Source organism: Teleopsis dalmanni, chromosome 1 (assembly GCF_002237135.1).
Source record: "Teleopsis dalmanni isolate 2A chromosome 1, ASM223713v2, whole genome shotgun sequence".
Taxonomy (NCBI): domain Eukaryota; kingdom Metazoa; phylum Arthropoda; class Insecta; order Diptera; family Diopsidae; genus Teleopsis; species Teleopsis dalmanni.
This window is the reverse complement of record NC_051846.1, coordinates 184,092,084-184,109,515: the sequence shown is the minus strand read 5'-3', so window position 1 is coordinate 184,109,515 and position 17,432 is coordinate 184,092,084. Positions and strand designations below refer to the sequence as shown.

Below are 17,432 nucleotides of genomic sequence, written 5' to 3'. Positions count from 1 at the left end.
AATTGCAATCTTGATTGTAATTTTACACATTTAGCTCGCTTCATTAGAAACCTATTCACATAGCAAATCTTAATTTTATTTTGATATATGTTTTTGTAGTTGCGCTCGTATATCCATAAAGAAACGTGTAAAATAACAATTAAATGTGTTTCGTGAATAAGTACTTATATAAATAATAATAAATTATTCTTCATAAATTTGAGTTTTTAACGAAAAAATGCCACAAATTGTTTCTTTCTTTTCTCTTCCAAATTTTTAAGTTGAATTCTTTAACTATTGTGAATAAATAATTGTGAATCATTACCTGGCCCCCTAATTTGGCGCTAGGTGTCGCCATTCAACGAAATGATTAATGTATTCTATCCTTCGACTGTGCGTTATTGATGTGAAAAATGTTTTATTGAATAGAGAAATAAAGTAATATTAAAATAAAATCCTTTTAAGAGATATTAAGGTTTGTCTCTGCAGTTTTATTTTTTTAATTTGCTAAATACTAAATCATAAACATCCGCTTAATAAAACATATAAAAGAATGCACGATACGTAATGAAAATTATTGATTTTTTTGCTATTGACGTAGCTGCGAATTTTTGCAAAATATTTAAAAAAAATTAAATTTAATCGCAACGAAAAATATTTAAGTTTATTTTATTGATATGTAAATGCATAACCATAAATATTAAGCAAAAAATATAATAACTTAAAGCGAACTGGTGACATCATCAAATTGGTAAAACTGAGACAGCGCCTAAGCTGACTCTGACAGTGAATAATAAGTTTTCATTTGGCTTAAAGAATTTTACAAGAAATAATTGTTTATAGTGTTTATTTTCTTTTTAATATTTACAGATAATAAAATAAAAACCATTGTAAAAAACCAATTGGAAGATTTTATAATAAAATCGCATCTAACAAAATGGATCGTAAAGCAGAGTTGGAACGTAAAAAAGCCAAATTGGCTGCTTTACGTGAAGAGAAAGACCGTAGACGACGTGAGAAAGAAATGAAAGATATGGAAGAAGCGGCTGGCCGTATAGGCGGTGGTATTGGTGTTGATAAGGATCAACGGAAGTATGTTTAAAAATATATATTTTTTACAACTAGTTTAAAAAATACGTTCCATAAATTTTTTACAGAGACTTAGATGAAATGTTGTCCTCTTTGGGTGTAGCACCTGTTTCTGAAGTATTATCTTCATTGTCTTCTGTCACATCTATCACTTCAGATAATTCAAATACACAAACGCCGGATGCAAGTCTGCAAACCAATATGAATGGCGTAAAGAGGGAAATTTTTGTTTTCTATTTTGTAAATGCATATTATATTAATTATTTTTACAGTGGTAGCAAGAAAAATTCACTTAATCTTAGCATCTATAATGTGCAAGCCACAAACATTCCACCTAAAGAGATGCTTGTTTACTCAAAGCAAACACAAACCAACAGTACTGGAGGTCATGAACGTGATGGTTGGTATATTCTGTTAAGTGCTTAGTTATGTATATATAAATATATAAATATTTAGTTGCTATTTCAGTTTAATTGCTTCTTCAATGTGTTTTTGTCATATGTCTAACCTATGCTTTTCATCCAATTTTTACTTTTACAAAGAATGTTTCTATAACTCTTATTAAATTCAACTATATCTATCTATGTTTCTATCTTTAACATAATTAAAGTTCTATATATATATAAATAAATTACCTAATTTAATTAAAAGAAAAGTTTCTGAAATCTATAATTCTTATTAAATTCAACTATTTCTTTAATTTAACATAATTAAAGTTATATATAAATAATTTACGTAACTTATTTAAAAGAAAAATTTCTGAAATTTCTATAACTCTTTCAAAAAGTAGTGAATTACAACAACAAAAATTCTTTTTATATTGTTTTAATTAATTGAATTTTTGGTTGACCATACAGCTGTTGGCCAAATACCCACCTTCAGTGGTCTTGGAATTATTTCTTTAATAAATCTTAAATAATTTTATGAGACGTAAGTACCAAGGACTGAGCTCGTGTTCTGCTAAATTTGAAGATGAGAGTATATTATTAATTAAAATAATATAAACAGAATTTTTGTTGTTGTAGTTCACTACTTTTGGAAACCTCATAATTAAACTTATTTATGAATATTTCACTGAATTTAATTAAAAGGAAACCCCGATATTTTAACAAAACTATATCTATTATTCATTGCATGTTTTGTTTATCTTCATTGTAGAAAGACAAATATCCTCTTATTCTTAAATTAATATATATGAAATTCAAATATATATAATTTTACTACTACATAGTAATAAATTTACATTATAATAGTGAAAAATTATAGATAGGTTTGTTCTTTCAAACTACTAACCTTATATGTTGTTACAAAGTTTTTTTTTTTCAAATCCCACCTAAATATATTGTTTTTTAAATTCTTTATTTTTATTTTTTATTGACTATTTAAGTTTATATTATTAAATTTTATTTTCTAAACATTTTACAATGTGTATTATAGTTTTTCTTATAATCAACAGTTATTGCTTTAAAAAAAGTGAATCTTGAGTTAGGTAACTAATTTAGTAATGATATATATTTATATCATCAAACAGTCAAGCTGCTTTGAAATTCTTGAGTTCATTCCAATTTACAATTAGACTTATATTTAGTGGATACTACGGTATCGGTGCTGACAGGTCACAGCGTATTACAAAGACAAGCTATGTGACTGAGTTTTAATCTATAATGACTTTTGTCTGAGTGGTGATGTCTGCGAATGGGGACAAAACTATATTCCACCTCATGTGTCAGTGTCCATTATTAGTTAAAAAAGGATTCAAAATATTTGGATCCCCTTTCCCTACTGACCTGACAGAGCTATCCTCCTGCAAATTTTGGAACTTTGCCAAGCTTATAGGCTTGTTAGGTTAGTACATTTTCATTTGGAGTGTAGTCATGCAATCAAACTATCTTATTGTATAACGAACAATTAAACACAAATCGAAATGTATCTACGACATTTGTACTCATGTTAGCCCTTCTTAAATAAAAAGAAATTTAGTAATTTCATTCAGATGTCCGATAAAGTCTACTGTCTAAAGTCTAAAGCGAGTCTACTGATGGCTTATAGTAGACTGTTAAATAGATAATATCCATGCTATAAGGAAGAAATGTTAGATGCGCCAAATCTGCTTTGTCAAAGCATAGCTCCAACGCGATGTAGATTAAACATATCAAGCAATTACTTTCCAAAGAATCTTAGCTACCAGGTCTCTTTCAAAACACTACCTTAAATTTTATTAAAAATTCCAAATGGTTTTAAACTCATCGAATTTTGTGTGGTACTACAATAGATCAAAATGTCCTAAGTGACACCTTAGAATCGTCGCTATTACTTAGCCAGATTTAATATTTTATTAGAACATTTTACATAAAAATAATTTCTTTAACATTTATTACATATTTTTATTTAAAAAAAATATATATATGTATATGGATATAAAATATATAATACATATAATAAAACTCAAACACTTCTGTAACATTTTCAAATCACACAATATTAATGATATAACCTATGAAAGCACACAATTAAACTGTTAATGCATTATTAAAAAATATTTTACATTTTTAAAACTCTGAATAATTTTTCAATACATACAACATAATCAATATATTATAATAATATATAAAAATACACAATTTATATTGCAAATACATTTATTTTGATTATTAAACTCTATATAAATTTTCAATAACCGAAATTATTTTAAAAACAATTTTTGTTGTGTATTTACCATATAAATGTATTAATTATTCATATTATAGTATATACAATGTATATAAACAAAAAATATTGTTTTATTAGTTCCAATCTTCTACATTTATAACGAGTGTCCCCCCTCTTGTTTAAGCTGTTCCCCCATAGTTTCAGTATCCATTAATCATTGTTAAAATATTTTTAAAAATTAACTGAAAATTATAATGTAATAAAATAACAAATTTAGTTCTTTCTTGCCATTCCTCACCTCTGTCAGGATATATGGAGGATTGGTGGAGACCACGTAAAGGTACTAATATACTAAAAAAATATAAATAAAATGACTAAAATATATATAATTAATATTTTTAGCAACTTTCATACATTCTGCACATAATATTGAAGAGCAATTTATTTATTTAATGTTTTATAAAAAAAAAAATAATAAATTATAATTTAATATTTTATTATTATAAAAATATTTAAATAAACAGTTTATTTAAAAAACTAATCGATTATTTAAAAACTAATACTTATAATAAAAAAAAAATTAATTTATTTTTATAATATATAATTATAATTTTATAATATATATAATAATTAAATCATATCTGTAATTAAATATATATTTTTATGTTTTTTTTATTATATTTTTAATATTATAAAAATATTTAAAACAAACAATTTTTGCAAATTGATTATTTAAAAAACTAATAATATAATAAAAAAAATTATTAATTTATTTTTATAATATATAATTATAATTTTATAATATATATAATAATTAAATCATATCTGTAATTAAATATATATTTATATATTTTTATTTATTTATGGTTTTATTATTATAAAAATATTTAAACAAACAGTTTTTGCAAATCGATTATTAAAAAACTAATACTTCTAATAAAAAAAATTATTAATTTAATTTTATAATATATAATTATAATTTTATAATATATAATTATAATTTTATAATATATATAATATATAATTATAATTTTATAATATATATAATAATTAAGTCATATATCTAATTAAATATATATTTTTATGTTTTCATTATTATAAAAATATTTAAACAAACAGTTTTGGCAAATCGATTATTTAAAAATTAATAATTATAATAAAAAAGTTATTAGTTTACTTTTATAATATATAATTTTTGAAATATATTTCTAATTAAATATATATTTTTATGTTTTTATTTCTAGCTCATGCAACGGACTATTATGGTAAGTTTAATTGTTTCTTGTTTGCTTCAAAGAAAATGTTTTGTGTTTCTTTGTGTGTAGCGTAGTTGTTAGTAATTAATTCAAAAAAAAAAAAAAAATATAAAATAATTTTTTTATATTGTATAATTCATGTTACTTTAATTTTTAGTTGTTTTTTGTTTCGTTTTATTTTCTTTAAATATATATATTATAATAAAACAAAAAGTCAGCACTTCAGTTAGTTGTGACTTTCTTAATTTTTTATGTAAATATTAAAACACACTCTTCTCCACCCATTTTATAATTGGTAAATATATATATTTTTTAATAATTATTATTTATTAATTTTGTTAATTTTACTTCTTTGCTAGAGTTTAATTTCTAGAAGTAGGTTTTCGTTTATATCTTAAAAATAATTATTGAATTCGTATTATTACATTTAATAATAACTGATAATGATATTTTAAGTTAACTATATTTTAATTATATTATAAGTTCTTTTTAATTAATATAATTTTATATATATAAACATTTTATAACGATGTTAAACAGCAGAGACTATTTACTCCCATTGGCAAACATTTGTTCAAATTGTTTCACATAAATATTGTGTGTTTCTAATGCTCAATCGCAAAATGAATATTGCATGTTCACTTATTATTCTATTATTAAACTATAAAATTTGTTTTATTTAAAAATTCATAAAAAAATTAAAATTTATAATTTTTATAAAAAATTTTATAATAGAATTAAAAAAAAAATTGCTTGCAAGTTAAATTGGGGATTTCCTAAATTAGTTGATTTTCATTAAAAACAAATTTTTTTCTAATATCTATGACATTAAATTTGCTAGTTAAAAACAACAACAAAAAACTTCATTTATTTTCTATTTTCAAGATGAGTACAATCTTAATCCGGGTTTAGAATGGGAGGATGAATTCACAGGTAGGTATCTTTTGCCATTGAACAGTGAAGAAGGAATCGACATGAAGCAAAATAGGAACGTTTGAATTCATTTTGAATATTATTTAAAATGATCTTTATCAAAATTAACTCTATTTTTTTTTATTAAATAAAACAATTCAAAATGTTTTTCACCAAACTTATGAAGGTGAAATTTCGGAAAATTAAAAACAAAAAAAAAAAACAAAAATTAATGAAAACAACCACGCAACACTTTTCTCAACTGGCATTTACTGCGCTTTTGTATTGTTTTTGTATTTGTCAATTATAATTTTCCGTGTATTGTCTATGGTTTGAGTTGCTAAATAATTTTAAGTACTATTATTATTATATACTATTTATATATACCACATGTATTCTAACTACTTGAGAAAGCTTTTCATTTAAATTTAAGTTCTTAATTTTCTTTAAAGTATGCTAAATTTATACAGTCTATTAAGTAGAGGCGCTCATAAAGGCACATTCAAAAACATAGAAATATATATTTTTAAATATATTTCTAAAAACATAAAAATAAAGTTTTAAGCATGCTAAAGTGAAAAATCTGTTAAATAGAAGTCCTTATGAAGACACCGAAATGTGGAAATATATATACATATTTATAAGAATATTTCTAAATACATAGAAACAAAGTTTTAAGCATGCAAAAGTTATACACCGAAAAGTCTTATATAGTAGCACACCCAAAAACATAGAAATATATATATATATATATATAAATATATTTCTAAATACATAGAAACGAAGTGTTAAGCATGCAAAAGTTATACAGCAAAAAATCTATTATATAGTGGCACACCCAAAAACATAGAAATATGTATAAATATATTTCTAAATACATAGAAACGAAGTTTTATGCGTACGAAATTTATTCAGCGAAAAGTCTGTTAAATAGATGCTCCCATAAATTTAAAAACATAGAAATATATATACATATGTATATAATAATTATAATTCTTATAACATAGAAACAAAGTTTTGATCATTTACTTTAAATATTTGTATATATTTACTATAATTCAATTATTATGAAATAAAAATTGATAAAATATAGTAACCAGTTATCCCTTCTAGTCGTGCAATATTGATAGTCCCCAGTTTTCATTTTCGTTCTTTTAACCAGACTGAATTGCTGATCCCGTTGGTATCCGTTTAAAAGAACTTGTTATAATTAATTAATTATTGTGTAATATATCTTCATTCCAATCATTTATGCAGTTAAAACTGTGTTAAACGAACATTCTCATAAAGCGATATCGCTCTGTATTGTGCCATGTTGCTTGTCCCCGGTTTTCATTTTCCATACTAATTTCCTACTTTTGTTCTTAATTCTTAATGGAGCAGAGTTGCTTAAAGCTTTGGCTGTATATACTATTCTTTTATTTATTGCTTTCACATGAAAGAGTTAAAACTGAAAGGCTATTCTATAATATATATGTAAAATACGCTTACTATATTCAGAAACTTATTAAAGTTATGAAGAAAATATATATCGATGTTGTAAAACATTAGTTGATCATCAGAGATATTGTTTAGGTAGATATGTAGTTCTATTGTTCTCCTTATGAGTGAATTCCTTAGTTGCCAAAAGGGTTCCATTACCTCACCACTATTGCGAGCTCTTCTAGATTTTCTGTAAAGCAGTAAATGTTCTTCAGTTTATATAGGAAGATCATATCCAAACACATTGTTTGTATCATTGACTAGTGACTAGTATAAATAAACATAATGTCAATAATATATTTCTTTAACAAATCAAATTGTTACATTTTTTTTAATACATTATTAAATATTCTTATGAAAGCTTCATATAACTAAATAGTATCGATAACATTTTTTACTAGTCAAAATATATCACATACCTTAAATGAACGAATATTTTAATTCATTTTGATACATCAAAGTTTATCTTTATATTAATGCAGTAACTCACTATTAATATAGTTAATATAGTTAACTCACTATTTTACTCAGTGAATATCAGATTACTTGGCTTTATTTATTTAACCCATTATTTATTGAAGGGATCAGCTTATAAATCTTTATTGAATTTATTACTAGTTATTTATATTTAATAATTCATTAAGGCGATCCGATTATTCATATTCATCGAGTTTACTCGTTACTTAATTTCTATGGTTAGTTGAGGTAATAAGATCATTGATCATTGAATAAGATCACTGAGATAACACGTTATTTTTATTTAATTATTTATTAAAGTGAGTAAATTATTTATATTCATCAACGTAACTTATTTCTTTGGTCCAATAGTTATATGAACTCATCACATTCTCTAGCTAAACCGAATTAACTCATTCTTTTAATCCAATAATGATCACATTATTTATCTCCATCGAGCTATCTCGTTCCTTTAATTTAATCCTTCATTAAGGTGACCGAATTATTTATCTTCATCTTCCTCCTCACATTATTTGGCTCAATCGAATTAACTCATTCTTTTAATCCAATAATTAATTGAGCTGATCACATTATTTATCTCCATCGAACGAACTCGTTCCCAATTCAAGCTAACTTGTTTTAATCCTTCATTAGGATGACCGAATTATTTATCTTCAATGAGTAAACTCGTTCTTTTAATTCAATAGTTCATTATGGTGTAGTTTAAAAAGATATGATTTAGTTAAATCATACTTTAACGAAACATAATTTGAAATTCTAATTTTTAATAAAATTATAAAAGATTAAAAATTTTTTTTATAAGACAATAAAAGTGTTTCCTATTTGGTTTATATTATGAATACCATAGGTAAAATCGTATCGCAGGAGACTTGACTTTTTTTAAATTGCTCATTGTATAAAAAATATTTTACTTTAAAAATTTAGTTCTATAGTGAACATACAACTGAATTACTAAAATTCAGAATTTTTAATTAAAAGAAAACTACTTAGTACAATAATAATGAACTAGTTCCCTACCTGTTTCAAAGGAACTGGATCTCTAGGCAGATTTTAAAATAAAATAATATTAAACCAAATACTCATAATAAAAAAAAATTGAATAAATTCGTATATAGTATATATATACCTATATATATCATATATTTTTATCATATATATGGAATTATAATTATAACCTAAAATATCGTAATCTAATCCTCAAGCAATAATATATTATGGTATATAGAATATTAAATTATTTTTATGTATAATAATAATATTTTAAAAAAACTTTAAATTTAAATGAAAAGCTTTAAAATAAAACCTACATATAATAACAAAATTAAAAAAGCATGTCTTAAAAACTAATACTTCATATTCCAAGTGACGTTGCTCATACATATCTTAAACGTTTCTGCATTTGTATATATATTTATTTTATATATATATTATACTAATCAATATACTAATATTAATCAAGTTTCATAGTGGTGACCAAGAAAAAAAAAAGAAACAAATTAATTACTCAAAATGTACTAATTTTTATGGTAAAAGATTGAATTTTGTATCTAACCGTTTGCAATATCTTGTATCTCAACTCACTCATATCACCAAAGTCGCTACTATGTAACACAAACTGAAACTAATTCTATTAAAACTCTATTAACTTTCATTAAAGCATAGGATCATTTCTTGGGGCAAATTATCTTTTTATCTTTTTTTTTTTTTTAATTATTATTTTTCTGTTTAAAGTGCCTTTCCTCTTATATCAAAAATTTCAATATTCATTTACCCTTTCGTAATTATAAAAATGTCTTAAGGATATTTATATATATAGATTTATATATATATGTAAAACAATATGTAGGTGACTTGAATAGCGAAGTTTCGACCCTAACCCTAGTCAAAATTAGAACTTTTTTTAATTTAAAATATAATCCTTTTTTAATCATCCAGCTTTTCTCGGTCAGGGCCATCCCTAAAGCTCTCTATTATTAAGCCAGTAAGACACAGTTGCTAAAATGAGAATAAATGATAACTTCTTTACATCTCTCTTTTATTAAAATCAATCGTACGCTACCAAGAGGCTATTACTGAAATGAAAGTAAATAATAAATTGACGGAGTAATGTCAGAATGGATATATAAAAACTTCCTAACCAAGGTCTTATTTTTTTTGAGACCGCTGGGTGCATAACCTACCGTAACGAATGAACTAGTAAAATTAAATAATTTCGGTCTGAGTTTACAAATTTGTTTTCAACATTTTCTTTGATATTGTTACTGTTTAGTTAATTCTAGGTCCTTAAGAAGGATGCACTTACAAGTCTAGCAAATACACAGTATAAACTTTCTTGGCATTAATTCCAATTTCAGTACCGTTTTCCACAAACAAAGACCATTTCCTTTTATTACAAAGACCATTTTTGTACAACATTATGTTATGGTATATAATCCACTTTGCATCGTCTATTGCTGAATGCTTGAAAGTTTCAATTTGCTCCTTTCAACAGGGACTAGCAGATGCAAATTTTATCTAATAAAATGTGAATTTTATGCGAATGGTCTAAAACAGTATTTTGGTTAATCTTCATTTTCTTACTTACTTACTTACTGAATGCAGTCCTCTTCTCTCAGTGTAGCATAGTACCAAAATGGCCCTTAGTGATCTATTAGCAGTGATCTATTAATAGTTTTACTTTTCTTGAGCTGTGTCTATAAGTCCTACAATTTTTTGATGATGAGCAATCACCACATCCAAATTTTTCAGAAATAAGTGTGAACACCATTTCGTCGCAATTAATTGCAAGAAAATAGTGTATTTCTTTGCTCTTTAGAATTTAGTATAGTATTTAACATTGCTTGATACTCTTAAGCACCCTGGTGTTGACGTGTGTGAGAGCGTACGCTCGCATAAGGTTTTAATATGTTTATATGTTTATTTACTGATATTTACTTTTAAAAATATCCTTAAGACTTTATATATATATAAAAAAAAAATCCTTTAGAAAATATTGTCTCTTAAACTATCTCCAAATGGTTTAAAAGTTTTAATTATAAATCATTTTTCATTTGTTTTGTTTTATTTATATTAATTTCAAATATTTGGAAAAGAAAAAAGCAAAAGCTATGTGTTCCTAATTTTGTATTCATTGGTCGGTGCTTGTGTGGTCTCTCGTCTCTATTTGGTGCCACAACAGGACCTCATGACACTCGACATACACCAACAAGCGTACATACTCAAATACATGTGAACTATTATTTCCTATTTTAAAGTCTAGCACTTAAGCAATGAGAAACAATAATTAATTTAAGTTTAAATATAAAATATACATAATATAGTAATAAAGACTTTTTTATATAAACTGGGTGGAGAAATTTGCAAGTTATTAATATGATTTACTTTTCACTTTCACCACAAGTCAGATATATATATATATATATATATATATTATAAATACAGCAAACATTAATGAAATACATTGAAATTGGCTTTTAGTGAATATGATTTCATTCTTGTGATACAACCAATATTTTTACTGTAAATTTTTATAAATACAGGAACTCAAAAAATAAAAAAAATACAAAAAAATGTACAAATTGTTATCATCTGTGTACATTTTGAATTATATATTTGTGCATTTGGATACACACATTACACAAAACATCAAATGACATTTACACTTGTCTATTAGTATAAAAAATACTAAATTTACACTAAAGTAATACACACACACGCCCTACACTCATGTGAATGCAGATAACATAACCTACTTGCGTAATGTCATATAATGTCAGTTTTTCTACTATACCAGCAATGAAAACTGTGATACAGTCAAAACTCGTTTTTACAAACACGGATGTTTCTTTATTCGACGCTGTGCAGTGTTCAGGTGTTTGGTTGGCAGAATTTGTAAATATTGATTGCAATTGCTTAAGAATTATTTATTTAATTATTATATTATATATGAAAATTATACAGACTATGTTTGTTAAACGAGTTTTTACTGTAATCTAAAGCAAAAACAACAGCATTTACTTATTCCCCGTTCTACTTAAAAACATTTCTAATTTAACTTTCACAGTGTAAACAAGGTAATTAACTGCATTATTAATATTAATTATTAAATATTTTATAAAGAATTAAGAAGCATTTAATAAAATATGTATAACATTATTAGAAGTCGGTAATGAATTTACGATCGACATATATAAATGTGGCTAACCATTTTGCACTATTATTATTTTGCTAATTTATTGCTAATTGCAGCTTCATATTAAAATAATTTATGTTCTAATCATAATCATATATACAATATAATCCAAATAAGGTATTTTTATTTAAGTTGCCGTTAATGCAATAAATCAAATGAAAAATTATAGAAAAAAAACCCATCTATAACCAAATGAAAAAAAAAAAAAATAAAACTCTTTAAAATATAAATATTAAATGTGGAATACAAATATATGAGTTAAAATTTCCACTTAAATATATAACATATTTACTTTTATAATAAAATGCTTCTAAGCCCGAAATTACATTGATGGGTTAATTTTTCGATTTTTAGATTTGTCTATGTAGCAAACTTGAAAAGATATAATCATATTCTCCTTCCCTTCTGCTCTTCTATTAGAAGTCCGTTTCAAAAGACTAGTTACCACTTGTGAAAAATAGATCAGTGAACTTCACTTTTGAGAGATAATGCCTCACAACATTACATTGTGACACCACATATGGAAGCATAAAAAAAAAAACAAATGGAGAATATAACAGCGAATCATAAAAAAAAGCAAAAAATAAACTGTGCAAATTTTAAATAAAATTAATAATTATTAAATTAATTGCATTAATATAATTTCAAATATATTCAACTTTATACTTTTGATATTATGCCATTTTTTCTTTTTTATTTAATTCCACCGTTCGTTAATTGACTCTCCTTAGTGTAAACACTTGTGCAATTAACGCTAATTGATGTCCGCAATATTTAAAATATAAACATAATATTAAACTGCTTAAAAAATCGATTTCTATATTATATTGTTTACGTCACATTTGGTGTAATAAGTAAAAGTTTAATAAAATAACAACAGAAAATAAATTGCACACACTATTGAGTCTTACTCCATCGTCACAATGTCAAAAAATGTCTAAAATATAGACGCGAAAATTTCAACTTAAATAAAAAATACCGTCTTTCTTTTCATACCTCAATAATTAAATAAGTTAATACATACACATGAATTTAGTTCTTAATATGCTTGAAGACAGGTTGTGATATAAGAAAATAATAACGACAACAGTTGTAGCTGTGGGTCAGAGGTGAAAAATAAAAGTGTTCCTATCTGCTTTGTCAGTACCCAACACTTGTCAAAAGGTACACATCTCCTTTAGGGTTTTCGTTTCTAAAATGTCTGTCCGTTATTACTAACAGACATTATCTATCTGCTCCACTAAAGCAATAAAGTGATTTCTTGTATAGTCACCTCCTGAAAGTGTTAGCATGCTTTTATATTTATATGCATATATATCTATGTAATGGGTCCAAATCTTAGGCCAATTCTCTAGAATTTTAATTTTAAGCGGCAAATTATTTAAGTCAGAAGTATCGTATTCTGAATCATGCCATAAATTATAAAATGCAATGGTTAGCTCGTTTAAATTGGAACACAAGTGTTTTGAAGAATATGAATGCAAAAGTCATCAAAGGCGGCCTTAACATTGAGTAAGGTCAACCATAGATATACCATTACAAAAAGTATGGTTTAACTTTTCATAATAAAAAAAAAAGTACAAATATAGTTGATTAGCACTTTTTAATACTTCATATCTTAATTTTATTTAGAAGTCAAATCTTACTCCTGAAGTACTATTAACTACTTATAATATTATAGTATTAATTATTAATATTAATTACTTACAATTCTGTATAGTCTTTACTTATGAATGAACCAACTTTAAGTACTGTTCGAGTTTAATCTAAACACAAGATTTGAATTAATGATAAACGATATTTCATCACTATTACATGATTCAAGTATGTCTCCAGTTCAAATAGATATGCATTATATAAATAATCATCTCAACAAGAAAATGTCAACTCTTTCAAGTAGTAAAGGACCTTTCTGGTCATAATGTCTTTGAGTGAACGGTTTTAATCAGTTCTAGAAACTCCTGCCTTCTTTTGATATCATTCTCATATAAATCATTCCCATATATATACCCTCATTTCTAGATATGCCTCTGAGGTTGACCACACAAATAGTATAAAAAATCTCCTATAGTCACAGTGCTCTGCTTTATAGAAAGACCAGAACCGTGTTATAATACAGCTAGTATAATATAACTAAATACTGTTATCTGTTCTAATCTCTTTTATTCTAATATAATTTATAGGTTTGCAATGATAAATTTTAAATAATATACCTACTACACATATAAAATATACACCTACAGTATTAAACATTATAAATGTAAAAAACATTTGTTTTTCCAATATTACTTTTGGACATTATGATATATATAGTATTGAAAAGACTTCAGAAAACGCTATTTATTTCATATGACTATAAAATTGTATGTGAAATATATCTTCTACAGAATATTAAAGTCCATTCCTTATATATATATAAGCACTACCCGCACGTTTAATAGCGCACAAAATCATCATTAACATTACTTAAATGTCATACCGAACTACAGCATTAAACTTTAAGTGTATCACCGCTTTATCGCACCCTGTATTCGTACTGTTAGGGAATTGTAATTTTCGTCGTAAATTTACTTAAAAAGCCAATTAAAAATCGATTACATTAAATTAAATGCAAAAACGAAACGAAAACAAACCAAAAATCAAAGAAGTAGAATTTGTTCCTGTTCTGTCGATTGTCATGTTCCTCTAGCTGTGTTAGTTTTATACCTTAAACAGTGCTTGCATTTGATGCCCAAGGAGATGATGAAGAGAGCTCTCTACCACATTTGGATCATGGTTTTTCATCGAAACTACCCCCTGGTTACTTAACACATGGTCTGCCAACTGTAAAAGATGTTGCACCGGCTATAACACCCTTAGAACAGAAAAAAGAACAAGAGGAAAAGAAAGAAAGTGAGTTTTCATTAAATTTAAGGAATTGACTCTGTCACTCATATGGAAACATATATAATAAATTTCAGTTAAGGAACTGTCAGAAGAACAAAAACAAATGATCATATTATCCGGAGACTTCCAAAGGTTTGTATTACGTGCAGGGCGCGTTATTGAGCGTGCACTCTCTGAAAATGTAGATATTTATATGGACTATATTGGTGGTGGTGATAATGAGGATGGAAATGATGAGCGTTCTCATGCACGACTCTCTCTGAATCGTGTATTCTATGATGATCGCTGGTCGAAAAATCGTTGCATCACATCTATGGACTGGTCAACTCACTTTCCTGAGCTAGTAGTAGCATCTTATCATAATAATGAAGTACGTATATTTACATTTAAGATGAGTAAAGTATTTATTTTATATATTTTATATATATTTTAAATTTAGGAAAGTCCCAATGAGCCTGATGGTGTTGTTATGGTTTGGAATACTAAATTCAAGAAACATACTCCTGAAGATATTTTCCATTGTCAAAGTGCTGTCATGTCTACCTGTTTCGCCAAATTTAATCCTAATTTAATACTCGGTGGCACATATTCTGGACAGATAGTTTTGTGGGATAATCGTGTACAGAAACGTACACCAATTCAACGCACACCCCTTAGTGCTACTGCGCACACACATCCGGTATATTGTTTACAAATGGTCGGCACACAAAATGCTCATAATGTTATATCAATATCGTCGGATGGAAAATTATGTTCCTGGAGTTTGGATATGTTATCGCAACCACAGGATACTTTAGAGTTACAACAGAGGCAATCGAAAGCCATTGCTATTACATGTATGGCATTTCCAGCTACTGAGATTAATAGTTTAGTTATGGGCAGTGAAGATGGTTACGTTTATTCGGGTATGTATCGAATAAATTTATTATTCAGTTTGATTTTATTTATTTATTTATTTTTTGTTGTTGTTATTTTCTTAAAGCTTCACGTCATGGCATACGTTCTGGTGTTAATGAAGTATATGAAAAGCATTTAGGACCAGTTACGGGCATTTCTACGCATTATAATCAATCCTCTCCTGATTTTAGTCATCTGTTCCTAACTTCTTCGATTGACTGGACAATTAAACTGTGGTCATTAAAGGTAACAAGTTCTTATAGAATGCAATAGAATTGAGTATAAATTGAGTATAAATAGTATTGAATATAAATTATAAGGATTCGTATAGCAAAGAAAAGACAAGAACAAAAATTTAACTAATTTGTTAATTAATTGAAATTTATTTGCCAAGTATTTGGCAATGCTCGAAACAGCGACTAAATTTTTGTTCTTGTCTTTTCTTTGTTGTTCGAATTCTTCTAACTTATAAAAATAGCTTATTTGTTGTCATAAAAAGCGTAGCTTTCGGCAAAAATAATTAATAATAAAAAATTGAATATAAATAGAATAGAAATAGAATTGAATAGAAATAGAATACAAACAGAATAGAATGCTATTAATTTGAATGGAATTATTTGAATTGAATTGAATTAAATTAATTTAATTTGAAATTAATGAAGTAGAGTAGAATCGAATAAAATGAAATATAATACAGTATTATTTAATAATTTTAAAATTATAGAAAAACAGAATATTTGGGGAGTTGATGAGGTCTATTTTTAATAATTATGGTCAAAATATAGCTTCTAAAAAATACTAGGAATATCTTAATTGCAATTAAGATATTGCTAATATCTTAATTTGTATAGAAATTAAATAGAAAGCTTAAAGTAAACCAATTCTAAGTCTCTTACATCAATATTTAATTTGTAATTCTATCTCATTATGAAGTATTTATTTTAAAAGTTATTAAAAAAGTTTAAGCATTTTAGGCTAATAAGTATACCATATATTATAACACCTAAATGAATGTTTATATATTTTATATGTATATTAATATTTCTCTCTTATTAACTTATAGGATACTAAACCACTTTACTCATTCGAAGACAATTCTGATTATGTTATGGATGTTGCTTGGTCACCCATTCATCCGGCTTTGTTCGCTGCTGTTGATGGTAGCGGTCGACTTGATTTATGGAATCTTAATCAAGATACCGAAGTACCCACAGTATCAGTAACTGTCGATGGTGCGCCAGCGCTCAATCGCGTTTCGTGGACTCCATCGGGTCTGCATCTAACTGTAGGCGATGATGCGGGTAAATTATATGTATACGATGTGGCTGAGCACTTGGCGCAACCGTCACGTGATGAATGGTCGCGTTTCAATGATACGCTAAATGAGCTCAAAATGAATCAATCCGATGAAATTTAAATACTTAATTCTTCAATGCGATTAGCATTGCAAGAAATTTGCTTTCATAAAAGACTAAAATACTTTCACCAATCTAATAATATAAATTTACCTAAACATAAACACATGTTAAATAAGTATATAACGTGTATATGTTTTTCTTGCTTTATAAATATTGTAAATTTTTTTATATATAGTTAATAAAAATTTGTTTGTA

The 17,432-nt window shown here is 25.8% G+C and overlaps 1 protein-coding gene across 10 annotated transcripts; it reads left to right on the top strand.

Moving 5' to 3' along the window:
- The first annotated feature begins 417 nt into the window (after positions 1-417).
- Positions 418-17,347, top strand: LOC119670645 (cytoplasmic dynein 1 intermediate chain-like). 10 transcript variants are annotated; one of them, XM_038080986.1, is made up of 11 exons: positions 418-454; positions 850-1,071; positions 1,137-1,468; positions 3,995-4,057; positions 4,962-4,982; positions 5,859-5,906; positions 14,773-14,928; positions 14,997-15,292; positions 15,362-15,827; positions 15,905-16,065; positions 16,883-17,347. In XM_038080986.1, exons 2-11 carry the CDS (start codon positions 917-919, stop codon positions 17,234-17,236), a joined length of 2,052 nt encoding a protein of 683 aa, XP_037936914.1. In that variant the 5' UTR covers positions 418-454; positions 850-916; the 3' UTR covers positions 17,237-17,347. The 10 variants fall into 10 exon arrangements, with proteins under 10 accessions (XP_037936914.1, XP_037936919.1, XP_037936916.1 ...); XM_038080991.1 differs by lacking the exon at positions 418-454 and having other exon boundaries at positions 917-1,071; positions 1,137-1,283; positions 1,341-1,468; XM_038080988.1 differs by lacking the exon at positions 418-454 and having other exon boundaries at positions 917-1,071; positions 4,025-4,057.
- Positions 17,348-17,432: the final 85 nt, after the last annotated feature.

Excerpts from the sequence above, each read along its gene's own strand:
- LOC119670645 (XM_038080986.1), top strand. The coding sequence starts at position 917 with ATGGATCGTAAAGCAGAGTTGGAACGTAAAAAAGCCAAATTGGCTGCT. Across the intron at positions 15,293-15,361 it reads CATCTTATCATAATAATGAA|GAAAGTCCCAATGAGCCTGA; the intron begins GTACGTATATTT and ends TTTTAAATTTAG. Across the intron at positions 15,828-15,904 it reads AGATGGTTACGTTTATTCGG|CTTCACGTCATGGCATACGT; the intron begins GTATGTATCGAA and ends ATTTTCTTAAAG.